This window comes from Capsicum annuum, chromosome 2 (genome assembly GCF_002878395.1).
Source record: "Capsicum annuum cultivar UCD-10X-F1 chromosome 2, UCD10Xv1.1, whole genome shotgun sequence".
In the NCBI taxonomy this organism is placed as follows: Eukaryota; Viridiplantae; Streptophyta; class Magnoliopsida; order Solanales; family Solanaceae; genus Capsicum; species Capsicum annuum.
The window spans coordinates 144772063-144797294 of record NC_061112.1 but is presented as its reverse complement, the minus strand read 5'-3'; the positions used below and the strand labels follow the sequence as shown (position 1 = coordinate 144797294).

General features: G+C 35.7%; 1 protein-coding gene, 1 long non-coding RNA gene and 1 pseudogene across 3 annotated transcripts; 1 reads left to right on the top strand and 2 right to left on the bottom strand.

Moving 5' to 3' along the window:
- Nucleotides 1-4412: 4412 nt before the first annotated feature.
- Nucleotides 4413-5241, bottom strand: LOC124896084 (2-oxoglutarate dehydrogenase, mitochondrial-like). Its single transcript, XM_047407351.1, has 2 exons — nucleotides 4862-5241; nucleotides 4413-4649 (listed from the first exon to the last, which is right to left on the bottom strand). The coding sequence occupies exons 1-2, from the start codon at nucleotides 5234-5236 to the stop codon at nucleotides 4455-4457; spliced, it is 570 nt and encodes a 189-aa protein (XP_047263307.1). The 5' UTR covers nucleotides 5237-5241; the 3' UTR covers nucleotides 4413-4454.
- On the bottom strand, nucleotides 4413-7127 carry LOC107861386 (annotated as a pseudogene).
- Nucleotides 7128-18756: 11629 nt separating this feature from the next.
- On the top strand, nucleotides 18757-23026 carry LOC124896083. Of its 2 annotated transcripts, XR_007052512.1 has the most exons (3): nucleotides 19362-20119; nucleotides 20357-20517; nucleotides 21985-23026. It is a non-coding gene; the product is annotated as an uncharacterized LOC124896083 (long non-coding RNA). The 2 variants fall into 2 exon arrangements; XR_007052511.1 differs by having other exon boundaries at nucleotides 18757-20119; nucleotides 20357-22900.
- The last annotated feature ends 2206 nt before the right edge of the window (nucleotides 23027-25232 follow it).

Sequence of the window (25232 nt, the reverse complement as noted above, 5' to 3'; positions counted from 1 at the left end):
AAAAGGAGTTGTGGCAAATGTTCATAGGATGCCAACCAATACGATTTTTAGTAAAGAAGAGAATGTAGAAGGAAAGGAAGATAATGAAGTTATCAGTATGTCCAAAGAGCACTACCAAAATGTTATGACTATGCTGTACAACTTTCAGGTGAATGCAGGAGAAAATGCAAATAGCTCTAGTGTGGGGAATGGTTTTGTAAGCTTTGCAGGTACTGTTGTTTGCACATCCTCAATTGACTTAGGCAAGCCTTCATTTAGACATTTTGAATCAAAATTTGATTTATGAATCTTCGATTCAGGAGCTTCGAATCACATGACCTTTCATAGACCCTCTATGTCCAATGTTAAGACTCTACCCTCTAATATTTTGATTAGCCTACCAAATGGATATAAATTAAAGGTGACTGAATTAGGAGATGTAACACTTATACCTAAGATCACCTTGCATAAAGTGCTATATGTTCCTTCTTTTAAATTCAATTTTGTTTCCATCCATTCTTTCACAACATACCTCAAAGGCATTGCATTGTTTACTGATACTTCCTATCTTTTACAGGCCCCTTTAATGAATAGGCCTCAGGAGATTGGTGAGTGTAGGGATAGTCTATACTTCTTGTGCTCAAGGTGCTTGAAGGGTCGCAGTTCTACTTTCACTGCCAACAATTACATATCATGTGTTTGTACTTCTAATTCAGTGACGAATTCAAAAACATCTGTTTTACATTCTTCTCATTCATTTCATTCACAATCCGATATACATAACTCCATTTAAAGCAATAAGAATGAGCATCCTATTTCTGTTTTGACTCCTCATTCATCTCATAGCAATAATATAGATTTGTTGTGGCACAATAGGCTTGGTCATGTTCCTTTTGCAAAAATGAGAACCTTAACTTCTATACCTGTCAGTTTTTCAAACAAATAACCTTTCATTTGTTCAATTAGCCCCATGTCCAGACAAGTTAGATTGTCATTCTCTCAAAGAACCACAAAATCTTCAAAAATATTTAACCTTTTACATGTGGATCTATGGAGGACCTACCATGTATCCATCCATGACAATTACAAATACTTTATCACTATGGTGGATGACTATAGTAGATCCACATGGACACACCTTTTGAGTTGCAAAAGCAATGCTCTACAAGTGATCAAAGCCTTTCTTTCCATGATTGAAAATCAGTTTGACACCACCTTAAAAATCATCAGGTCTGACAATGGCCTAAAGTTTATAAATAATGAAGCTGCATTTTATTTCCAATCAAAGGTTATCATCTACCTAAAATCTTGTCCCTACATACCACAACAAAATAGTGTGGTTGAAAGAAAACACAAGTACCTACTTGAAACAACCAGGCCCTGATGTTCTAGTCACACTTACCCCAAAAATATTGGAGAGAGTGCATTTTGACAGACACTCACATCATAAATAGACTACCAACTACCCATTTAAATGACAAATGCCCCTTTGAGGTCATCTACAAGATAAAACCTTTATACTCTTCTTTGAGAAGTTTTGGGTGCTTATGTTATCCAACAATGCCTAAAGTGTGTAGAGATAAATTTGAACCTAGAACAACTCCTCGTGTTTTTGTAGGTTATCCATTTGGATCGAAGGGTTACAAATTGCTAAGCTTAGCTACTAGAAAGATACATATTTCTAGAGACGTGGTGTTTCATGAAAATGTTTTTCCATTTGCATCTACTCCTAAAGGAGCTTCTTTTGATTTTGCTTCTCAATTCTTACATTCAATTCCCTCTGGATATTCTAATTTTTCCCCTAAACCTACTGATTATGATGATGTATTTGTGCCTGCATCTTATTCAAATAATCAAGAAAATATAAACGTTACAGAACCTAGTTCTAACAGCCCTACAAATCATATCTCAAACACTATTGAAGAAGCCATTCCTTTGAGAAAGTCCAGTAGGACCCACAGGACTACTACGTATCTCAAAGACTACCATTGCCCTAGCATCACACCTACCAGCCAACAAACAACTTCCTTGTCCTTGAATGCTTTATTTTTGAAGAATCAGCATATCACCCCTGATGCTCTTGCTTCTGACAGTCAGTTTTTATTACAAAATGTGTGGCATAATTGTGAGCCACAGTCTTATGAGGAAGCATCCCTCAATCCTTCTTGGAATGCAGCCATGACTCAAGAATTTGAGGCATTATATGCAAATCATACTTGGTATTTGATGCCCCTACCAGTAGGCAAGAAAGCCATAGGGTGCAAGTGGGTGTACAAAGTGAAACACAAAGTAGATGGTACGATTGAGAGGTTTAAAGCTAGACTAGTTGTCAAAGGTTACACTCAACAGGCAGGGGTAGACTACGCAGAAACTTTCTCCCCTGTTGTAAAAATGACAACTGTCAGATGTTTAATCTTTACTACTGTAAAGAAGGGTTGGGATATTTCACAACTTGATGTGAACAATGTGTTCCTTCATGGGGATTTACATAAAGAGGTTTACATAGTTGCACCTCCTGGTCTTGCTGTTAACACTCCAGGAATGGTATGTAAGTTAAATAAATCATTATATGGTCTAAAGCAGGCTAGTAGACAATGGTATGAGAAACTCACTACAACCTTGTATTCTAGAGGATATGTTCACTCAGTGAATGATTATTCTTTATTTTACAAGAAATTTACAAATTCAATTGTTTTTGTAGCTGTCTATGTGGATGATGTGATACTGACAGGAACAGATTCTGACGAAATAATAGCCTTGAAGCAATTCTTACATGCTCAGTTTAAGATCAAAGATTTAGGGAGATCACACTATTTTCTTGGGTTAGAGGTTTTGTGCAAAGCTGATGGAGCTATTATTTCCCAGAGAAAATTTACTTTGGATCTTCTAAAAGAATTTAATTGTATTGACTGTCCTTGGTCTTCTTCTCCTCTTGATCCAAATAAAAAATTGATGGCAAAAGAAGGTAAGGTTCTCTCAGATCCTACTTACTACAAGAAGTTGGTAGGGAAATTGAATTTCCTTACTAACACTAGGTTGGACATAGCTTTTGGGGTGCCACACTTGAGCCGGTTCATGCAACATCCAAGAGAGCCTCACTTGCAAGCAATTTTTCATTTGCTGAAGTACATTAAGAAGGATCCTACACTGGGATTTTTCTGTCCAATAGTCCGAATTGCATAATTCGAGCCTTTTGTGACTCTGATTGGGCGTCTTATCCATATTCTAGAAGATCTATCTCAGGTTATATAGTTTTGATGGGCAACAGTACAGTCAACTAAAAATCGAAAAAACAGGAGATTATATCCTTATCTTCAGCTGAGGCAGAGTATAAGTCCTTGAGAAAGGTTGCTATTGAACTAGTGTAATTAAGCAGACTCCTTGAAGAATTGACTGTCTCAGATCCTAAGCCATATGCAGTCTTTTATGACAGCCAGTCAGCTCTTCACATTGCCAAAAACTCAGTATTTCATGAAAGAACCAAGCACATAGAAGTGAATTTCCACTTTGTAAGAAACAAGCTTCAAGAAGGCCTTGTGTCTCTACATCATATGGCCACCGCTAACCAGCTAGCAGATGTTCTTACAAAAGCACTAACAGGAGTGAAACATTCAGCGGTTCTTGGCAAGTTGGATGTGAGAAACACCCTTCCAACTTGAGGGGGGTGTTGAGATTAATCACTTATTGTGTACATATGTTGAGTCGACACAATTCGTTATTAGTTTGTTAGTAGTTACTTGATTAATTAGTGGTAGCTAACTGACAGCTGTATAGGTAGTTAATTGATAACTGTGTATGTGGTAGTCGGTTGTATATAAATTCATTCTCTATCTCTGAAATGAGTTGAGTATTCATTTTCTCCAAAATCACTTTGTGGGTTTTCTCTTTCTGCTCCTCAATTTGACATGATAAGTGTGAAGACCCTTAGAAAAGTGATTTGAACTTATTGACCTTCATTAAAAGACTATTCTTTAAACAAAACTGTCTTTTCACTATTTTTTAAATTTATTATTTAATTATTTTTATTATATTAACTAGACCTTTTAAAATATATGGTAGGAGAATTAATTAATATTTTACTTTCTACTAGACTTCCTAAAATATATGAGACTTATAAAATATATGGCAGGGGAATTAACTAATATTTTTCTTTCTACTGTTCAATTAGAAAATACTCCAAAAATAGAACTCTATTAAGGAAATACTTCTATAAATATTGAGATGAGTAATAGGCAATTTGATTTTTCTTTTTATACGTTTGAAGATATTTGCATCATAATGATGTTTTAACTGAAACAAATCATTCAATTCTCTTTGCATTTTATTGATGTACTAGATAAGCAAGTCCGTGCTATGCACGCGCCCAACATTTGAGTTGTGTTTAATAGTAGTTGCATTTATGATTTAAACACTAATTTGGTATACAAACCCCATAACCACCATAATTTATAAATACAAAAGAAAATTTTCATCCTTTACAAAGTGACAAACATAGAAAACTGTATAAATAGAATTATACATACAACACATGAGTATTCGAGTCGGCCTAAGCATAGAAGACTACTTATAGAACAAATATGTATCTTTTCCACATCATCTTTTGTCACCTGGCCGGAATTTAGGAGTTTGTTTTGGTAGATCTCCAATGAAGAAGGATGATTTCTGATGATCTATTGCAAGAGAATAGAACAATAAAGATATAAGTGCTTTCGTATGGAATATAAGAAGATCCCTGATTCCAGTAGGAAGATAAATGAATTTCTGTCGCACTTGGTCACAAATTGCAGTAGAAAGGTAAACAGAGTGAGTTGAGCCTCAAATATAAAATTGTGAATATGGTAATAGTTATATGTAAAGCAGAAAAACTTAAAATTGAACTAACCTCATACATTTTAGGCTGGGAGAAGGATGGTTCATCAATTTCATTGTGTCCAAATCGACGATAACAGACAATATCAACCACAACATCAGCGTGGAATTTCTGGCGCCATTCTGCAGCAAGTTCACACACATGAGCGACAGCCTCAGCGTCATCACCATTGACATGGAAAATTGGAATATTTAAAGCTTTTGCAACGTCAGTACAATACTGAGATGATCTTCCAGCCGTTGGATCAGTAGTGAACGCCACTTGATTATTCACTACAATGTGAATGGTCCCTCCGGTTGTGTAATTCGGAAGAGCACTCAGATGCAATGTCTCATAGACAACACCTTGGCCTGCAAAGCTACCCTCACCATGGAGCAAAATACCCATGCTCTTTGTACTATCCACATTATTTGTGTAATGTTGCTTTGCTGTAGTTTTTGCAATAACAACTGGAATACTTGACATCACCAGTTCCGACATAACCATCATCACACTCATGGAACAATAGCTGGCACTTGCTAGACCAAAAGAGTACTGACCTTTGTCGCGTAGAATCATATTCAAAGCGCTTTAAATGGAGCTGCAGGAAAGGTGGGGAATTAATGAACAATGCACCCTTTTTTGCATCCTGAAACAGTCATAAACCTCAGTATTAAATAAGGTTGATTTTGAAAAAATAGTGACCAAAACCCTCAACAGCGCGACCAAGCAGAGAAGCTGAGAAGAAATGAAGGACAAGGTAGGCAGCAGATAATTGAAGCTTAACTTCCCTGAAATTTTTTCATCAAGTTTCTCAACGATCATAACAAAATACAAAACCCAATAACTCATGCGCCAACCTTACCTGCAAACCATGTTGCTCTGCACGATACTTGTTATCGCTATCAAGACATTCAACTTCAACGTATTTATCAAAAGAAGCGTAAACATCAGAACAACCTTTGCCATCAAGCAGAAGATCTGTCACACACAAGGGTACAGAGCACCATAAGGTACAAGAACAAAATGGCTAAGAAAGAAAAGAACAGGAGCTTGTTTGATCAACTGAAGATACCGTAAAATGACTCCTCTCTCGTAGATTTGTAGTCCACATTGATACACTCAATGTAGTTCATACTGTGCCCTTCCAATAACTCTTGTATGGTGCCCTCCACAGCGGTTCCCTAACACCGGTGAAGAGCAGTTATCAATCAGTTACCAAAGCACATAAGAATAACTTGATATGTTTAGAAATCTAATTTTACCTTCATCTTTTCACAAAGAACTCTATTGAGTTCTTGCACATCATGCTGCATGAAAGAATCATATGAGTCCCACCCAAATGACTTTGTCAACTCCTTTGTTGCTACACTGTTGTCACTGTATTGGAGCTTATAGAATAAACTTTGCAAGGCCAGGGGGATGCTTGCAGACGGCATGTCATTCTCCATTGTAGGCATGTGGTATACAGCCTGTAAAGCCGGCGAACTCTTAATGCATCACAATGAGTCCTTTACTTGACTACATAAAAGAATGAAGCATAGCAGCTAACCTTCCTGAAGTAAGGAATATGGTATAGAGTCTGGAGCAGAGAGTTCATATAACATGTCGCTCCTTGATTCTTGAGTCCAACAAAAGCAGTTTCTCTTTTTGAGTAATAAGACAAATAATCAACAAGTTTCCCCACAGAAACCTCAGCTTGAATGATGCATATGCCATCAACAAGATAACCCCTTTTTTGATCGTATAGCTCGCAAGTGGCATAAAGGATGTGAAACCCCAATCACTATCCCTAGCATTGAACTGGTGTTGTGTCTCTGTAAAGCACAAGAAGAATGGAGTAACTTTTATAGAGAATGCATTATCTGAGTTCGAATTTTTATGGGCTTAGCAAAAACAGCATGAAGTATTTGCATTACAAATAGTAAATTGCCAGAACTCCAAATAGAAAAGAGAAAATTTTGGTCTATCAACTGGAAAAGAAGAATTGTATCTGAACATTGAAATATGTAGTAAGCACCTCTTCTGATTGAGTATATGTTCTGAATTTGATCAACTACTGACAAACTGATCTGGGCATATCTGGTCCACCCATAAGGTAAAGTATCTGAATCGGCAGAATCCAGATACATGGACAAGTCATCGACATTGTTGCCACTGGGGAAAATTAAAATCCGCCTGTCAAATAGTAGGGAAAGGAAACCCATCATGGAACCTAGGGTAATAGATTTACTGTGTGCAAAGAATATTATAATACCAGTGATAGCCTCCAACAGCAAAAGTGTTTTCCTACGAAGCACTTTACTTGATCATTTGATTTTATAATTTTGCTATGAGCAACATATCAAAATATTATACTAATTAACATGTGATGCACGCGCAATATACGTGTGTAAAAATTAATGTGTTAGTTGAATCAAAATTAAAGTTTTGTGATCACTGTTATATTTTATTTTATAATTTACAAGTTGCAGATGAATGTTGGTTGACTTTGAAGAATTTCTTGTGTAAATGTTATGTTTAATTGTATTCTTTTGATATTGTTATTATCTTATTGTTTTATTTTAATTTACAGATACTAGATGAATATGAGCCGGCTTTGAATTTTTTTTAGGTAAAGATTAGGTTTAATTGTATTAGCGTAATATAATTGTATTATCGTAATATCTCTATTAGTTTGTTATTTTGTGGTAGTTTATAGTTCGTAGATGAATCTCGATCGGTTTTGAGAATTTTTTGTGTGTAAAATTTAAGTTTAATTGTATTGTTTTGATATCACTTTTATCGTAATATTTTGTTGCAGTTTACAGGTGATAGATAAATGTTGGTCGGCTTTGAGGAATTTTTTTATGTAAAGATTAGGTTTAGCTATATTATTTTGATATCTCTATTATCGTATTATTTTGTTATTGTTTTAAGGTGGTAGATGAGTCTCGGACGATTTTGAGAGAATTTTTGTGTGTAAAGATTAGATTCAATTGTATTATTTTGATGTCTCTATCATTGTATTCTTTTGCTGCAATTTACAAGTGATAGATGAATGTCGATCGACATTTAAAAATACTTTTGATAAAAATTAGGTTTAATAAATAAATTCTCCATCGTTACATAGTACATACTCAAAAGATATTAAATTAATTATTATATTCATATTTATTATTTAAATAAATATTCCATTTAGTGTAATATTTGAACTCATTAAAATGAGATACTTGCGCAAGACGCATACACCTAAACTAGTATATATATATTATACATAATAAAAAATAATATTTTAATTTAAAAAGTTTATTTTGAATTATATTTTTTTACTACATAATTAAAATTTAGTGGCATGTTAAACATGAACTGTTGATAAATTTTTATTATTACTAAATTTTGCCAAAAATATATTATGACAAAAAATATAAAGATTAATCTAATCAATTTTCTATCATAGTTATGATATTTTTAGTTTTAATACACTACTTAAAAAATTATTTTCCTCTAAATTTTTTTTTTTAAATGATCGTCACTACACTGTTTTAATTAAATAGTATCAATTTCATATGACTTTTTGGTATATAAGAATTCAATTATCTTAAATTTGATTTAGAAAATCTATTAATAGCATAATAATATATAAAACATATTTATACAAATTAAGTATAAAATATAAAAATAAAATAGAAAATATAAATCGGAGAAAGTAAAAATCTAAAAAAATATATAAAAATTTATTACCCCTTCATTCAATTTAGGTATCTTACTTTCTGTGTTAGTCTGTCCCCCCAAAAAAGAGTTTTCTTTCTATATTTATTGAATTTTTCCATTTTAACATGTGACTATTAATATTTTATAGTGTAGATATCTAATTTTGTCCCTCCCAAATCTAATTTTATTCATTTTTACCTCACTTTATTGTACACCCTCATCCATGTAATTATACCTCACAAAAAAAAAAAAAATAACAACCCTTAACATAATCCCTAACATACTTTATCTTGTTTTATTTCTATTCTAACCAACTTTACACCTTATCCTAATAACCTACCCAATCAAAATAGACACCTCACTCATGGACCCCACATTCCATCGATATAATTTCCATTCACTGGAATAGATTAGGGGAGACCTTTTTTTCCTTTCTCTTTGGTCTTCTTTTCCATTTTTCCAAAAACACATAGGTACAGGAGATTTTCTTTTCTTCTTGACCAATCCATATACACAGAACATACGCACCACAGGATTCTTTTTTTTCTCAACATAGAACACATCGCACATTTTTTTTCCTTTTCTTATTCACTAATCACCACAAAATCCCCAATTACACTGGCATAGCATTTTCACCAGCTCACTGAAAACTCAGAAAATACACACGGTAAGGAGAAGAGAGGAGAGTGAGAGTGAGAGATGGAGAGAGGCATAGAGAGTTAAAAGAGAAACAGTGAGAAATCGTTGAAGGTAAGAGAGATTTGAGCGAGCCAGAGAGATCGAGAGAGAGACATAGAGGCCGTTGGACTGCCTTCCGGCGAAGTTCTCGCCGGTGACTCACTAGAATCGCCACCGAGAAAGCTCCGCTAATCTCGTTCCAACCATACTCACATCAAGAAGTCAGTCCCGATCCCGGTTTTTCGTCCGAATCTCGTCGAAAGGTAAGTCATCCATCTAATCCATAAAAATTTGAGCCGTTTCAGTTTATTCTGACCAATTTTCGTCGAAAAATGATAAAAATTGAAATGGTTTAGTGGGATTGTTCGGGTTAGTTCGGGTTTTGGGGTTTTTTTTTGTTCAAGTTGTGAGTTCGTTTGCTGAGAATTTTAACGGGTTCGATTTAGTCTGTTGCAATTTTGGTCTTAGCTCATCTGTCTTCGAACTGATTTTGGGATTTAGATTTTGTTTCGTCCTGATCAATTCACCGTAATCAATTTTGGGCTTCACTTTCTTGATACCGAGTTGGATTCTTGATCGTGATTGGGGGTTTTGTTCGAGGATTTCGGACGCGGATTCTACCGGGTTGATCGAAATAATACATTGATTTTTGAAAGCACTGAGGTCTAATTCTATCTTTTCTTTTTTTAATTTTTACGTAATCGTGAATGATTTATGTGTTGTTATGTTTGAATCTTGATTGTGTATTGGTTGATGTTGGATTTGAATGTTGAAAAATGAATTGATAATCGATGCATGTGTTAATCATTGGTTGAGAATGAATTTGGTGCGGAATTGAAAAATTGCTAAAGTGAATTAGGATTAATTTTAATTTTTTTGTTGTTTTGATTCATTGACGTCGTCGATCGTGATAGTTCCATGATAGGTCGAGTTGGGTAGGCAAATAGTAGGTTCGGGTTGGCAAATTTTAGGAATTGTGGAATGTTGAATGCTCGAAACATGTGTTGAATGGCTTGATTTTATTGCTTTTGGATCAAATGTATTATTTGGCCGGAAAATGCCCCGAGGTATTTTTGTTTATTTGTTGGGGAATAACCCACAGTATTTTGTACTCGAAGGACGCCCGTGATGAAGGCCCGAGGCATCGGGTAAAGCACTGGAGCATAGTTCAGGATTAGTGTAGGTTAGAATAGGATTTATTTTTTCGCATTTTTTATTTTGAACTGTATAATTGGACTGAACACTATATTTTGGATTTGTTTTGTTTCATGTGTTTGATTGATTGTTTGTGTGTTTTTGTGTGGTTTGTACATTTGTAATGTCAAATTAGCTGATATGCTCCACCAAGCGACCGTGGTCGAACCATGAGATCGAGGGATGCCTAACACCATCCCCCTCGGTCAACAGAATTCCTTAGTCGGAATCTTTGTTCACAAACCGATTTTTTAAAGAGTCAAATCATTTCGAAAAGGATTCTCCAAAGGTGTCTTGGCACACCGGATTATGTCAAGTGGCGACTCTGAATAAAAAATATAAATTAACCTTTTTCGAAACAAATCCTCATTTTTGTCAATTTAATAAATAAAACCCTTTTGAAACCCATAAAAATAATCTTTTTTGGAGTTAAAAAGGGGTGTAACAGCTCTGGCGACTCTGCTGGGGAGTTTTTCAGAATTCGAGTTTATTTTTGGAGTTGTATCGGCTTAGTTTGACATTATGAGTGTATAAACATTGTTTGTATTACTGTTTGTGTTTATTTTATCATTGTTGAGTGCTTACATGCTACGTGTTTACATTTTTTCTCCTATGTGTTACCGTTTTATATCTGGCATCATGTGCTTAACCCGAGTCAATTATTTCTGCAACAAGTCCTGGAGTGCACGTCGTGTATACAAACTCTAGTTGAGTCTCAATTATTTCTGCAACAAGTCCTGGAGTGCACGTCGTGTATACAAACTCTAGTTGAGTCACCCTTATTTTAGGAGAGGGAGCCGTCGGACGTATGGAGTGGGTGGAAAGTAAAGCAGCCACTATCGACTATATGCCCCCCTGAACAACCTTGTTAGTAAACCCTAGCGTAGGTCAGCCTTTAGGTCATGCTTATCCACATCATATTGAGACCTAGCGGGACCCATGTGGTCCTTTGTAGGACACTCACCTCTAAATCATCCCTATGTGCTAAATGTTGCATCTTGGAGGGTAACATGGTCATTTGATGGACTGATTTGGAGAAAACATGTGTTAGAAGTAAAGTGCATAGGCAAGAAATGTTGAGAAAAAAATATTAAAAAAAAAGTGAAAAGTGAGTCGAAAAGAAAAAAAGAGAGTTTTGTAGTTTTTAGAGTTCTTTATGACTTTTGTTTTCCACGATTCAAAAATTAAAAAAAAAAAGACTTTTTTTTACTTTTTGCACTTATTTTTCAAAAATAACAACAACAACAACAACAACAAACCCAGTGTATTCCCACCTAGTGGGGTCTGGGGGGTAAGATGTATGCAGTCCATACCTCTACCTCTGATGAAGTAGAAAGGTTGTTTCCGATAGACCCCCGGCTCAAGGCACGAGATACCACACAAACACATAGTAAAGCATAGAAGCCGATTACATAACATAAATACGGCACCCATAAGTAATATAAAACAGAGGAAAGCAGAGGAAAGCACACAGATTCGTAATAAAACATGGAACACGAAACACGGAATCATAACAGGAATCAAACCCCCACCAAGTAATTCCCTACACTAGCGACCCAAACTAGCCCTAATCCTCTGTCGAAATTCGCGCCCTCCAGACCTTCCTATCTAGGGTCATGTCCTCGGTGAGCTGTAACTGTTCCATGTCCCACCTAATCACCTCACTCCAGTACTTCTTCGGCCTAACCCTATCCCGCCTAAAACCATCCAACGCTAGCCTCTCACACCTACGGACCGGGGCATCCATGCCCCTCCTCTTCACGTGTTCGAACCATCTCAATCGTGCTTCCCGCATCTTGCACTCCACTGAAGTCACACCAACCTTCTCCCGGATAGTCTCATTCCGAACTCTATCCCCTCTAGTCAGTCCACACATCCAGCGCAACATCCGCATTTCTGCCACCTTCATTTTTTGGATGTGGGAGTTCTTAACTGGCCAACACTCCGCTCCATACAACAAGGTCGGACGGACTACCACCCTGTAGAATTTTCCTTTAAGCTTGGGTGGCACCTTCTTATCACACAGCACCCCCGACGCGAGTTTCCACTTCATCCATCCCGCCCCAATACGGTGCGAGACATCCTCGTCAATCTCACTGTCACTCTGGATCACGGACCCAAGATACTTGAACTTATCCCTCTTACATACCTCCTGTGCTTCCAGCTTCACTACTACCTCATTCTCCCGCCTCACGTCATTAAACTTGCCTTCCACATACTCTGTCTTGCTTCTGCTCACCCTGAACCCTTTAGACTCAAGAGTTTGCCTCCACACCTCTAATTTGTCATTCACACCCACTCGAGTCTCATCTATCAGAACTACATCATCTGCAAAAAGCATACACCACGGCACCTCCCCTTGAATGCGCCGCGTCAACACATCCACCACCAACGCAAACAAAAAGGGACTAAGAGTAGATCTCTGATGCAATCCTGTCAGGACAGTGAAATGCTCTGAGTCCCCTCCCGCCGTCCTCACCTGGGTTTTCGCTCCATCATACATATCCTTAATTACTCTGGTATATGCCAGCGGTACTCCACTCACCTCCAAGCATCTCCAAAGCACCTCCCTGGGGACTTTGTCGTATGCCTTCTCCACGTCGATAAACACCATGTGAAGATCCTTCTTCCTCTCCCTATACTGCTCCACCAACCTCCGCACCAGGTGGATTGCCTCCGTCGTCGAGCGGCCGGGCATAAATCCGAACTGGTTTTCTGAAATAGACACTATCCGTCTCAGCCTCACCTCGACTACTCTCTCCCAGATCTTCATAGAGTGACTCAATAACTTAATCCCCCTATAGTTATTGCAACTCTGAATGTCCCCCTTATTCTTATAGAGAGGGACCATGTTACTCCACCTCCACGCCTCGGGCATCTTTGCCGTCCTGAAGATTTCATTAAACAATCCAGTCAACCACCTTACACCAGCCTCTCCAACGAACTTCCAAAACTCCACCGGTATCTCATCCGGCCCCGTCGCCCTACCCCTTCGCATCCTGCGGACAGCCTGTCTAACCTCTTCTACCTTAAAACGTCTGCAATAGCTAAAATCCCGACACTCCTCTGAGTGCTCCAGCTCCCCTAACACAATAGCTCTATCCCCTTCGTCATTCAAGAGCCTATGAAAATACGATTGCCATCTCTTCTTAATGTGGCCGTCCTCCACCAACACTCTACCGTCCTTCCCCTTAATGCACCTCACCTGATCGAGGTCACGACCCTTCCTCTCCCTAGCCTTAGCGAGTCTAAACAACTTTTTCTCCCCTCCTTTCTCCTGTAACCCTACATACAAGCTCTCAAAAGCGGCCGTCTTAGCTGCCGTGACTGCTGACTTCGCCTCCTTCCTCGCTAGCCTATGAAAACATCAAAAAGATTTTCCTTTTGTTTCATTTAGCAAGCATTCACAATTCGAAAACTTCAAAACGATTTTTTTAGGAGCTTTTTATAAAAGAAAAATTCAAAAAAAAGGTAGTAGAAGTTTTGTACATTTCATGTAATGAAAATATCAAAAAGATTTTTTCTTTCATAGTTGTTGGTGTCAGTTTTATGTGGAGTGTCAAAGTGAAAATCCCCAAAAAGATTTTATTTTCGTCGTTGTAGTTGTGTCTCTCAAGTCAAGGTTTAGTTAATTCTTTAATCCTTATTTGTCCAATCTGGACGAACTATGCACCCCTGATTCTCCTCTCTCGGGAGTGAGATACGTAGGCAGTCTATTGTTGGTTCGGGGATCTTATTTGAAAAATTAAAAAAAAAGAAAGATTTTCTTCACTCTTTATTAGAGTAGGTGTTTCATATACATCTTTAAAAGAAAACTTTAAGAAAGATTTTTCCTTTAATAGGTTCAAGTTTCATTTTCATATGAAATTCAAAATCGAAAACTCAAAAAGATTTTTCTTTGGTAATCATAGGTTTCATTTTGTATAGGGAGTTTAAACTTGAAAAATACAAAAAGATTTTCGTCAATTCTTTTGACAATTTGTTATTTCCTTTTCTTTTTAAAGTTTCAAGAAAAAAAAATAAAGGAAAAATAGTTTAGTTGGCCATTTTGGCAAGACTTCACGAACAACGCACACCTGATTCTCCTATCTCGGGAGTGATATACATAGGCTCTCTTCTTGGGTTCGGTGATCTTTTCAAAAAAAAAATGAAAAAGAGGTTTTGAAAAAGTGTTGAACTCTAACACATTTGTTGTTTTTTTTGTTAAGTCAGTTTAAGATGGTTGGTTTGTGGCATTCTGGCTGGTCCTTCACATCACACCAAATCCAAACTGTTAGTTGTGTCCAACAAAGATATAGAGAGTGACATCATGGATAAAATAAAGAATCAGGAAAATGAGAGTTTGAAGCAAGAGATTAGGAGGCTAAGACAACAAATGACAGAAATGCATCGAGTTTGGGCCAGTGGGTTGCCTCCTCCTCCATTTTCCTTTATTGATCCTACAAATACCTCGAGTTTTCCACCAAAATCAGAACGTAGTTTTCTACTATTGTTGATGCACCGCAACATGACTCAGAATTCATTCCAAGCCAAAAGCATCTCAATACTCCCACCACTTTTTCTCTAGCTCCTCAGATAAGCCTGCTACATTCATAACATCGCATGTTGTCTGTGATCTTGTTTCTCAATCCTCTACTGGGACTTCCAAACTGGCTCGCCCAACGGTTGTGCGTCCCTATGCTGCTAGTGAACCTATATTCAATATTCTTGGTGATCATTGTTATACTCCTGAGCCTGCTTTTAAGTTAACTGGACTATCAAAATTTCTTAACAAGAAGTCCAGTATGCCAGAAGAGTCAGAGAAAATGGTTGGAAAAATAAAGAGTGCAGAAAATGCTATGAAAAATTCTCTAGGGCTTGCGGGTAAAGAAGATGTTTCATACAAAGACTGAGGCATGCCTTCAAGTGCTAACCTTCCTCCAATCTTTGAGATGTTGAAATTTGGGAAGCAATGAGTTAAACATGAGGACCCAAAACTTAATTGTTGAAGGGAATGTGTCTGATCGTTGTGGAAGTTCTAGTCATGCTAATATGCAAACCAGTGGTTAGGATGTCAGGCTGAGCGATTGAGAAGTCACCCCTCTCCCTTTTAGAAAGAGGTCTGGTAGTTTATTTTGTTTTATTTTCTGTTATCCGAATTATTTCAGGGTTGTAGTTCGGGATCTATCTTGTTTTGTCCATTTGTCATTATATTCAAACCCTTCTATCTTTCATTTTATTTAAATAGAGTGTCCCTTTTTCCTTTGTGTTTTAAATATGTTTTTTTTGTTTTCTTTTCATAGTACATTTTATGTTGACTCTAGTGATATAACATGCTAACGGAATTTTCAGCCAGATCTTAAAATCTAGTTTAAGCATTAACATTGAATCCGAGGTTTAAAGTTAGAAAAAGAGAGCATCTGAGAAAATATATAGAGTGCTCAGAAATTTAGTGACAAGTTCAAGCCTTCTTTGAAAATTAAGGCCATTTATTTTGAGAATCACAAGAATAACTCGATCATCAATTGTAAGGCGTGCCTCAATTAGGTCAAACAGTAGATGCGTGATCCTATATCAAGAGGGACGGAAAGAAAATCAGCTCCACAAAATCATGAGTCATTCAATATAAGGAATGTACAACAAAGTTGGAGTTGTATGCTAGAAAAGCACAGAAGAAGAAGCGACGCACAGACTCAGTCAAAGTTAATGTTGTAAAAGATGTCACACATGATCTTCATCTCCAACTTTCAAATTGCATGTTATGTACTGGCATTTTCAAGGATTGATATGACGAAGGCATTTCATTCTGTTATCCAAATATTATGTCATCCTTTGTCTACCCCATTTGAGCTTTAGTCCTATTTTCTTTCATACCCCTCTTTTGAAATCAAGATAGAGTCAGCAAAGCTCAAAAGAAAGGTATCGAGTAAGAGAATAAAGTTAGAAAGTTTCAAAAAAAAAAGAGAGAAAAATGTGTCCACGAAGGAAGAAAAGAGTGTCAGGAAATTAGAGTCAGGAAAATCACAAAGAAAAAAGGTCAAAAGAAAAGAAATTAGAATTAAGCAAAAAAAACCACCAGAACTATGCGTGACCTGATTCTCCTCTCTCGGGGGTGAAATACATAGGCTGCCCTACTCTGGGATCGGTCTAACCAAATAAAAAATTTAGAGTCACCTATCCAAAAGAAACTGGGGCATGAGTTAATCCTCGTTGTTTGAGTCGATTCCAAAAGTTGTAAGTCCCATCCTACTTCAAGTGTCGTTTGGGCTTCATGTCATCCTTTCTTTCTAACCTTATCCAAAAGCCAAGTTACAACCAAAGAAAGACCTTCAGATCAATCTTTGAGAATGTTAAGGCTAAGCATGCAAAGGATGTGATGACTCATTTTGGAAAATACTTGTATTTCTCAGCATAAGGAATCAGGAGAGAAATAAAAATGAGAGAGTTTTATCGGTGAAAATCCTCACGGGCACCGTAAGATGATGATAAGCTGAGAGAGATAACAATGAGAGAGTCTTATCGGTGAAAACCCTCACGGGCACTGTAAGACGACAGTGAGTTGAGACAAATGGAAATAAGAGAGTCCTATTGGTGAAAAATCCTCACAGAAACCATAAGACAATGGTGAACTGAGAAAAAAAAATGAGAGAGGCTTGTTGGTGAAAGCCCTTCAAGGTGTCACTAGCTGAATGAGGTCTTAAATGCAATTGACCTAAGGAAACAACTTAGTTTCAAGTCCATTAACTCAACAACAATTGGTAGAAAGTTTGGATGGAAAGATCAGATAGCTTAATTCAAAATGCATGTCATAATCATTAGAGTTGACTATTATTTTCAGATAATTTTTCTTTCATCTTTTTCAATGGGGACATTCATTGTTTTTTTTTTCTTCTCTTTAGTTATATTTTTATTTTTATTTTCTTGATTCAATTACCCAAATAAAATAAAAATTATTGTCATTTTTCTCCTGTCTTTGAGTTAAGTCCATATCAAAATAAGTGAGAAAAGATTTTAAAACTGACTACCAGCTTCTTCAATTGCAAAAAGCGAGACAAAAGGCCAACACATGAAAGAGACATGATTGTGAGCTGAAATAAGGTATATAGAAAGTTTTGTTAACAGACAAGTCTGGGAACTCATGGAAATACCAAAGGTCAAAGGGTTTATCTGAAGAGCATGGCAAAGCAAAGATACGGTGTTTGTTTCATTGTCATTCTTAATAATCTGAGTTTGGATCAATGATGCATTAAGTCAATGATATATGTAACGGTTGGAAGCAAGGTTAAATGTGACGGGGGCAAGAACAATTGCCAAAAGCCAAAGCCACAAACCAGCCACCATGTTTTAAACTAACAAGTTTTCTTTGTATGAAACAGGAACGCATGCTACCTTCGAATCAAGGATTTCAAAGCGTAAACTTCAAAGGCCATAATATTCTCACTTTTACAAATACAAGAGGCAATGTTGTTGCACAGATTTGGTATTCAAAGCCATGGTAAAACTTATAATCCAATATCTCTAGGAGACACACTTCCTTATTTTGGTAATTCAAGCAACATTCGTAAGGAGACGTACTTCCTTGTTTGGGTGATTCAAGCAATATTTGTAAGGGAACACACTTCCTTGTTTGGACAATTTAAGCAACATTTGTAAGAAGATGCACTTTCTTATTTTGGTAATTCAAGCGACATTTATAAGGAGATGCACTTCCTTGTTTGGGTAATTCAAGAGACATTTGTAAGGAGACGTACTTTCCTGTTTGGGCAATTCAAGCAGCATTTGTGAGGAGACACACTTTCTTATTTGGGAAATTCAATTGACATTTGTGAGGAGACACACTTTCATGTTTGGGTAATTCAAGCAACATTGGTGAGAAGACACACTTCCTTGTTTGTTTAATTCAAGCGGCATTGATAAGGAGACACATTTTCTTGTTTGAGTAATTCAAGAGATATTTGTTAGGAGACACACTTCCTTGTTTGGATAATTCAAGCGGCATTGGTAAGGAGACACATTTCCTTGTTTGGGTAATTCAAGAGATATTTGTTAGGAGACACACTTCCTTGTTTTGTTAATTTGAGCGGCATTGGTAAGGAGACGTATTTTCTTATTTTGGTAATTCAAGAGGCATTGGTAAGGAGACACACTTTCCTGTTTGGGTATTTCTAGCAACATTTGTAAGGAGACGCACTTCCTTATTTGGGTAATTCATCCGGCATTTGTAAGGAGACGCACTTCCTTGTTTAGGTAATGCAAGTGACATTGGTAAGGAGATGTACTTTCTTATTTCGGTAATTCAAGTGGCATTTGTAAGGAGACGCACTTCCGTATTTAGGTAATTCAATCGGCATTTGTAAGGAGATGCACTTCCTTGTTTTGGTAATTCAAGCAATATCTGTAAGGAGACGCACTTCCTTGTTTGGATAATTCAAGCGGCATTTGTGAGGAGACGCACTTCCTTGTTTTGATAACTCAAGCAAAATTGGAGCCCGCCCGAAGCACAAGGCGAATAAATGGAATGTCAAATAACAAAATGAAGAAATTAAAAGTCAGGCAACAAGTTAAAGAAATTGCAAGTCAGGAGCCCACCTGAAGAATAGGGTGATAAAACTCAAGTCAAAAGTCCAAAAGAAACCGCATAGAGAGGACTTTTGTAATTTCATTTATGTTTTAACTTGTAATTTTTGTTTTGATGTAATGACAGAGCCGCAGATCGGAACCTCGACAGAACCTCGCTCGACTCTCCAACTCGGTATAGTCCCTCTTCTTTCAGTCCTTGGGATACCTGTGACTTGATTCCCCCATAACTAGGGATAAGTATGATTTCCAAAGTCAAGACTTGGTTTTCCTCCTTCTTTCTATTTCATTCTTTTTGAATAATAGTTGGGACAAAATTTTATCTCGTTGTCTACTTCTTTGTTTGAAAACACTTCATGTTTACATTCAAAGGGGGCATGTCGTAGATACCTAATTTTATCCCTCCCAAGTCTAATTTTATTCATTTTTACCTCACTTTATTGTACACCCTCATCCATATAATTATACCCTACAAAAAAATAATAACAACCCTTAACATAATCCTTAACAAATTTTATCTTGTTTTAATTCTATCCTAACCAACTTTACACCTCATCCTAATAACTTACCCAATCAAAATAGACACCTCACTCATGGACCCCACATTCCATCAATATAATTTCCATTCACTGGAATAGATTAGGGGAGGCCTTTTTTTCCTTTCTCTTTGGACTTCTTATCCATTTTTCCAAAAACACACAGGTACAGGGGATTTTCTTTTCTTCTTGACCAATCCATATACACAGAATATACACACCACTGGATTCTTTTTTTTCTCAACATAGAACACACCGCGCCATTTTTTTCCTTTTCTTATTCACTGATCACCACAAAATCCCCAATTCCACTGGCATAGCATTTTCACCAGCTCACTGAAAACTCAAAAAATACACACAGTAAGAGGAAGAGAGGAGAGTGAGAGTAAGAGATGGAGAGAGGCATAGAGAGTTAAAAGAGAAACTGTGAGAAATCGTTGAAGGTAAGAGAGATTTAAGCAAACCAGAGAGATTGAGAGAGAGACAGAGAGGCAATTGGACTGCTTTCCGACAAAGCTCTCGCTGGTGACTCACTAGAATTGCCACCGAGAAAGCTCCGCTAATCTCGTTCCAACCATGCTCGCATCAAGAAGTTAATACCGATCCCGATTTTCCATCTGAATCTCGTCGAAAAGTAAGTCAGCCGTCTAATCCATAAAACTTTGAGTCGTTTCATTTTATTCTGGTCAACTTTCATCGGAAAAAGATAAAAATCGAAAAGGTTCAGTGGGATTGTTTGGGTAAGTTCGGGTTTTTGGGGGTTTTTTGTTCAAGTTGTGAGTTTGTTTGCTGAGAATTTTGACGGGTTCGATTTACTCTGTTGCAATTTTGGTCTTGGCTCATCTGTCTTTGAACTGATTTTTGGATTTAGATTCTGTTTCGTCCCAATCAATTCACCGTAATCAGTTTTGGGTTCACTTTCTTGATACCGAGTTGGATTCTTGATCGTGATGGAGGGTTTTGTTCGAGGATTTTGGATGCGGATTCTACCAGGTTAATCGAAATAATACATCGATTTTTGAAAGCACTGAGGTCCAATTCTATCTCCTCTTTTTTTAATTTTTACGTAATCGTGAATGATTTATGTGTTGGTATGTTTGAATCTTGATTGTGTATTGGTTGATGTTGGATTTGAATGTTGAAAAATGAATTGATAATCGATGCATGTGTTAATCATTGGTTGAGAATGAATTTGGAGCGGAATTGAAAAATTGCTAATCTTAATTAGGATTAATTTTAATTTTTTTGTTGTTTTGATTCATTGACGTCGTCGATCGTGATAGTGCCATGATAGATCGAGTTGGGTAGGCAAATAGTAGGTTCGGGTTGGCAAGTTTTAGGAATTGTGGAATGTTGAATGCTCGAAACATGTGTTGAATGGCTTGGTTTTATTGCTTTTGGATCAAATGTATTATTTGGCGGAAAATGCCCTGAGATATTTGTGTTTATTCGCCGGGAAATGCCCCGCGGTATTTTGTACTCGGAAGACGCCCGTGACGAAGGATCGAGGCATCAGGTAAAGCACTGGAGCATAGTTTAGGATTAGTGTAGGTTAGAATAGGATTTATTTTTTCGCATTTTTTATTTTGAACTGTATAATTGGACTGAACACTATATTTTGGATTTGTTTTGTTTCGTGTTTGATTGATTGTTTATGTGTTTTTGTGTGGTTTATACATTTGTAATGTCAAATTAGCTGATATGCTCCACCAAGCGACCGTGGGCGAACCATGGGATCGAGGGATGCCTAACACCTTCCCCTCGGTCAACAGAATTTCTTAGCCGGAATCTTTGTCGCAAACCAGTTTTGTAAAGAGTCAAATCATTTCGAAAAGGATTCTCCAAAGGTGACTTGGCACACCGGATTATGTCAAGTGACGACTCTGAATAAAAAATATAAATAATTCTTTTTCGAAATAAATCCTCATTTTTGTCACTTTAATAAATAAAATCCTTTCGAAACCCATAAAAATAATTTTTCTTGGAGTTAAAAAGGGGTGTGACATATACAGTTACTTAATAATAAAAATGATACTTCCTTCATCCCATTTTACTCGTCTAAGATTTCTTAATTTAATTTTTTATTTTACTTGTCATTTTTCATTAATCAAGACAAGACAACTTTTTCTTTTCTTTTTTACCCTTAGTATTAATTATTTTTTTCTCCAAATTAAAATGTAAACATAATTTAATAGGGATGCGATGGTAAAGTAGGTATGTTATTAATTATTTTTCTTAATCAATATGCAATGCCAAATTGAGACGAGTAAAATGAGACGGAGGAAGTATAAAAAAATGTAAAAATCTTTCGTGCTTTACTAAAATTAATAAGTAAAAAGTAATTAATTTCAATATAAGAAATAAATAAAAAGAAACAAGGTGAGATTTATTAAAAAAATAAATTACTACTGTGTCTCATTCAATTACAAGGGTCCAAATAGAAAATAATAGAATAATAAGCGAGAACAAATGATTCAATCCGTGTTGTTTGGCATGCAGGCCTATTGGGCTCAATTCTTTACAATTCCTACTAAAGTTGTCAAAGTGATTGATGCGTATTGTCAGAGTTATATGTGGTATGGGGCAAACACAATCACTAAAAAGGCATTAGTAGCATGGGATAAGGTTTGCTCACCTATTGCCACAGGAGGACTAAATCTGATTAACTAGAGATTCTGGAACAAAATTGTTATTGCAAGATGTAGACAATAAAGCGGACAAATGGGTGAGATGGGTTCATACATGCTATATAAAAGACAGACTTTTCAATGAGGTTCCTAAGGCATCTTGGATGATCAAACAAATCATATCTGCTAGAGACATTGTTGCTTTAGTTTGTCAGGTTTCAACTTTCTCTCATAACCTCATCAAACATTTCTACCATGCTCTCCTTCCTGTTGAACCATCTACGCCTTGGAAATGCTTGATGTTTGAGTATGATGCACGATCAAGGCAAAATTTACTATGTGGCTTCATTTTCATGGGATATTACTAACTATGGACAGACTTCTTAAATGGAGTCTCAAAATTTCTCCTACTTATGTTCTATGTCTAATGCAAGATGAAACTAAGGATCATCTTTTCCTTTCTTGCCCTTTTGCAAGACCCTCTGGACTCGGGTGCTTCGCTAGATACATAAAGATGCAATCACTATAAGTACATGGGAGGACTATACAACGTGGGTCGTAAAGAATGCTAAAGGAAAATCTCAAGAAGCAAGAATATAATCTTCAAACTTGTCTTTGTTAAATGTGTACACTCTCTCTGGATTGAAAGAAACCGAAGAATATTTGAGGAAAAACAGAGGACATGTGACAGCCTTGCAAAAGAATTAGCCCACACCTACATTACTAGAGATAAACCAACAATCAGTACTCTTCTGCATAATTTTCATTTTTGGCTAGCTTGACTATTGCCTCGAGTGGTCCTTTGTTTTCTTCTAATTGGTTGATTAGGATCCTTGTCTTTCCTTTTTCTTTGAGTATAGCCAGCTGAGTTTGTAAGTTATGTTTTGATCTATAATTATTACTTTGGTGATTGATAAAATCATGTTAGTTACCAAAAAAATGTGATGATATGTATGGAAAAGACAATAGATATGTGTGGCAATCTAATTGCACCAAAAAATCTGTGAAGAATATCAAAATATAAGATTTTCTCTTATATATAGTTACTAGTTTAATAAGGTCGTGCTAAGTCCGGACCCAAACTCAAGTAAATTAATATTTTATATAATAATATGATTAAATATATAAAATAATTATAACTCACAAAGATCATAAATTGAAAAACATTAATATTTTTATGAGTTTATAAACATATATTATATAACTATAAATAGATATGTATTTCCTTAGATATTTATGAAGTCTTAATTTTATTCATAATTTCACGTGGCAAGAAGTTAATTTAGTCAATATGATAATTTATGCTTGTTTTAATTTAATTAAAGAAAAAAATTAAATTCATCAAAATAAACCTCGAAAATCTATTAGTTCTTTATATTTAGTTTATGCCTAAGAATTTAACTCTCAATAATCAAAAAAGTTTTTTTAAAAAAATAATTTGAACTTAATTGATACCACAATCTTCATTTTTAACTTTATCAATAATTTTAACTTTCAGTATTTAAAATATTTTATTGATAACTTCAAAAGCAAGATACAATTGTCCATAAAATTTTTTTATTCAATTCATAAAAAATAATTAGCAAATATTGAGAATTATACTCAGCTTATCATAAATAAATATAACCTTATATAATTAATAAATCTAAATAATTGTATCACGTCCAAAACATGTACGCCTGATTAGCTTGAAAGAAAAAAATGGAAAAGGTAGTGTTCAAGTTCAATTGGTGCAATGAAAAAGAAAGTGGGTCTGTGGTCCGTTTAACAATTATTTTGTAAATGGTACATTAGCATTATTTTATTATTATTAACCTTTATTGACAAAGTTGACTTTCACCAATATTTACAGTAATTTTGTTTTTTCTTGTGTGTGAAATTGGCATGAAAATCATGTTTCGGTGAATTGAAAGTGGCGCACGCCACTGTTGGTTACTTTCAAATAGAAGTTTTCCTATGGAATGTTACCACTTTTGATACTTTGGTTTAATCTTATGTGCAATATTTAATTATTTAAAATTGAATAATTTTATTTATTTTTAATTTTTTTAAAATTAAAATTTACTATTTTAAAATTCTTAAAGTATTTTAAAAAATATTAATTATCATTAATTTTGATGACTTCTAATAAGAAGAGATTTTACTATAAATTTATTTAATTAATTGTTAAATCTTAAATATTAGAAAAAATAGTGAAAAATAATTTTATTTAAAACAAAAATTCAAACAATATTTCTAAGACCCTTCACACTTTTAATATATTATAGATTATAGATATAAATTAAGTTATTGGCCTAGGTTTTTAGAGCAAGAATTTATAAAATGGATGTTATTAGATTCGTATTTTATGGAAATTATGTATTTGAAACAGATTTTGACAGTTCGAAGACTCTACGAAAAGGCAAGCTTATAAATTGATGCTTGGGTGGTAATTTGAGGCAAGTTGAGACTTTCTCTAGGCTCTTTTTCAAAGTGCTTATTTGTTAGTTATGTTTAATGGAAGTAATGAAAATTGGGGGTCCCGTATAAGTGATTGTGACAAGCATCATGCGGGTACCCGTATTATTTGAGGAGATAAAATAAGTTAATTGTATGTTTTGAACTGTTTTTCCCTATTTGCTAGCCCGGTGGACTGATTTGCTATGGTAAATGAATTTGTTGAAAAAGCTAGCTAATAAAAATACTCTCACTTGATAAGTTGAGTTGATTTTGGAATTGATGTTTATTCGACATAAGACTTAAAATTCTATGATTAACATCATTGTTGCTTTGGGATCGGAGTTGCACGCATACACGTCATGCAAGGATTGGAGTGCACTCCTGCACAATATATTTATTGAGATCGGAGTGCACGCCTACACAATATATTTATTGAGATCGAAGTGCACGCTTGCATAGTACATGGATCTTGTGAGTCCCCCATGGGTTCTGACCTTGAAGCAATTGTTCGGTAGATATGTACACATCATATGCATTGCATCACACTGCATTGATTCATTTTGGTTCAGATTGGTTAAGGTGTATTTATTGACCTTGTACTTATTGTATATGTGTTACTTGTTTCATTGTATTGAGGACTTCTTGGACTATGTTATGATATCGTTATGTCTGTTAGACTTG

Excerpts from the sequence above, each read along its gene's own strand:
- LOC124896084 (XM_047407351.1), bottom strand. The coding sequence starts at position 5,236 with ATGGGTATTTTGCTCCATGGTGAGGGTAGCTTTGCAGGCCAAGGTGTT. Across the intron at positions 4,650-4,861 it reads CCCAGCCTAAAATGTATGAG|ATCATCAGAAATCATCCTTC; the intron begins GTTAGTTCAATT and ends CTCTTGCAATAG.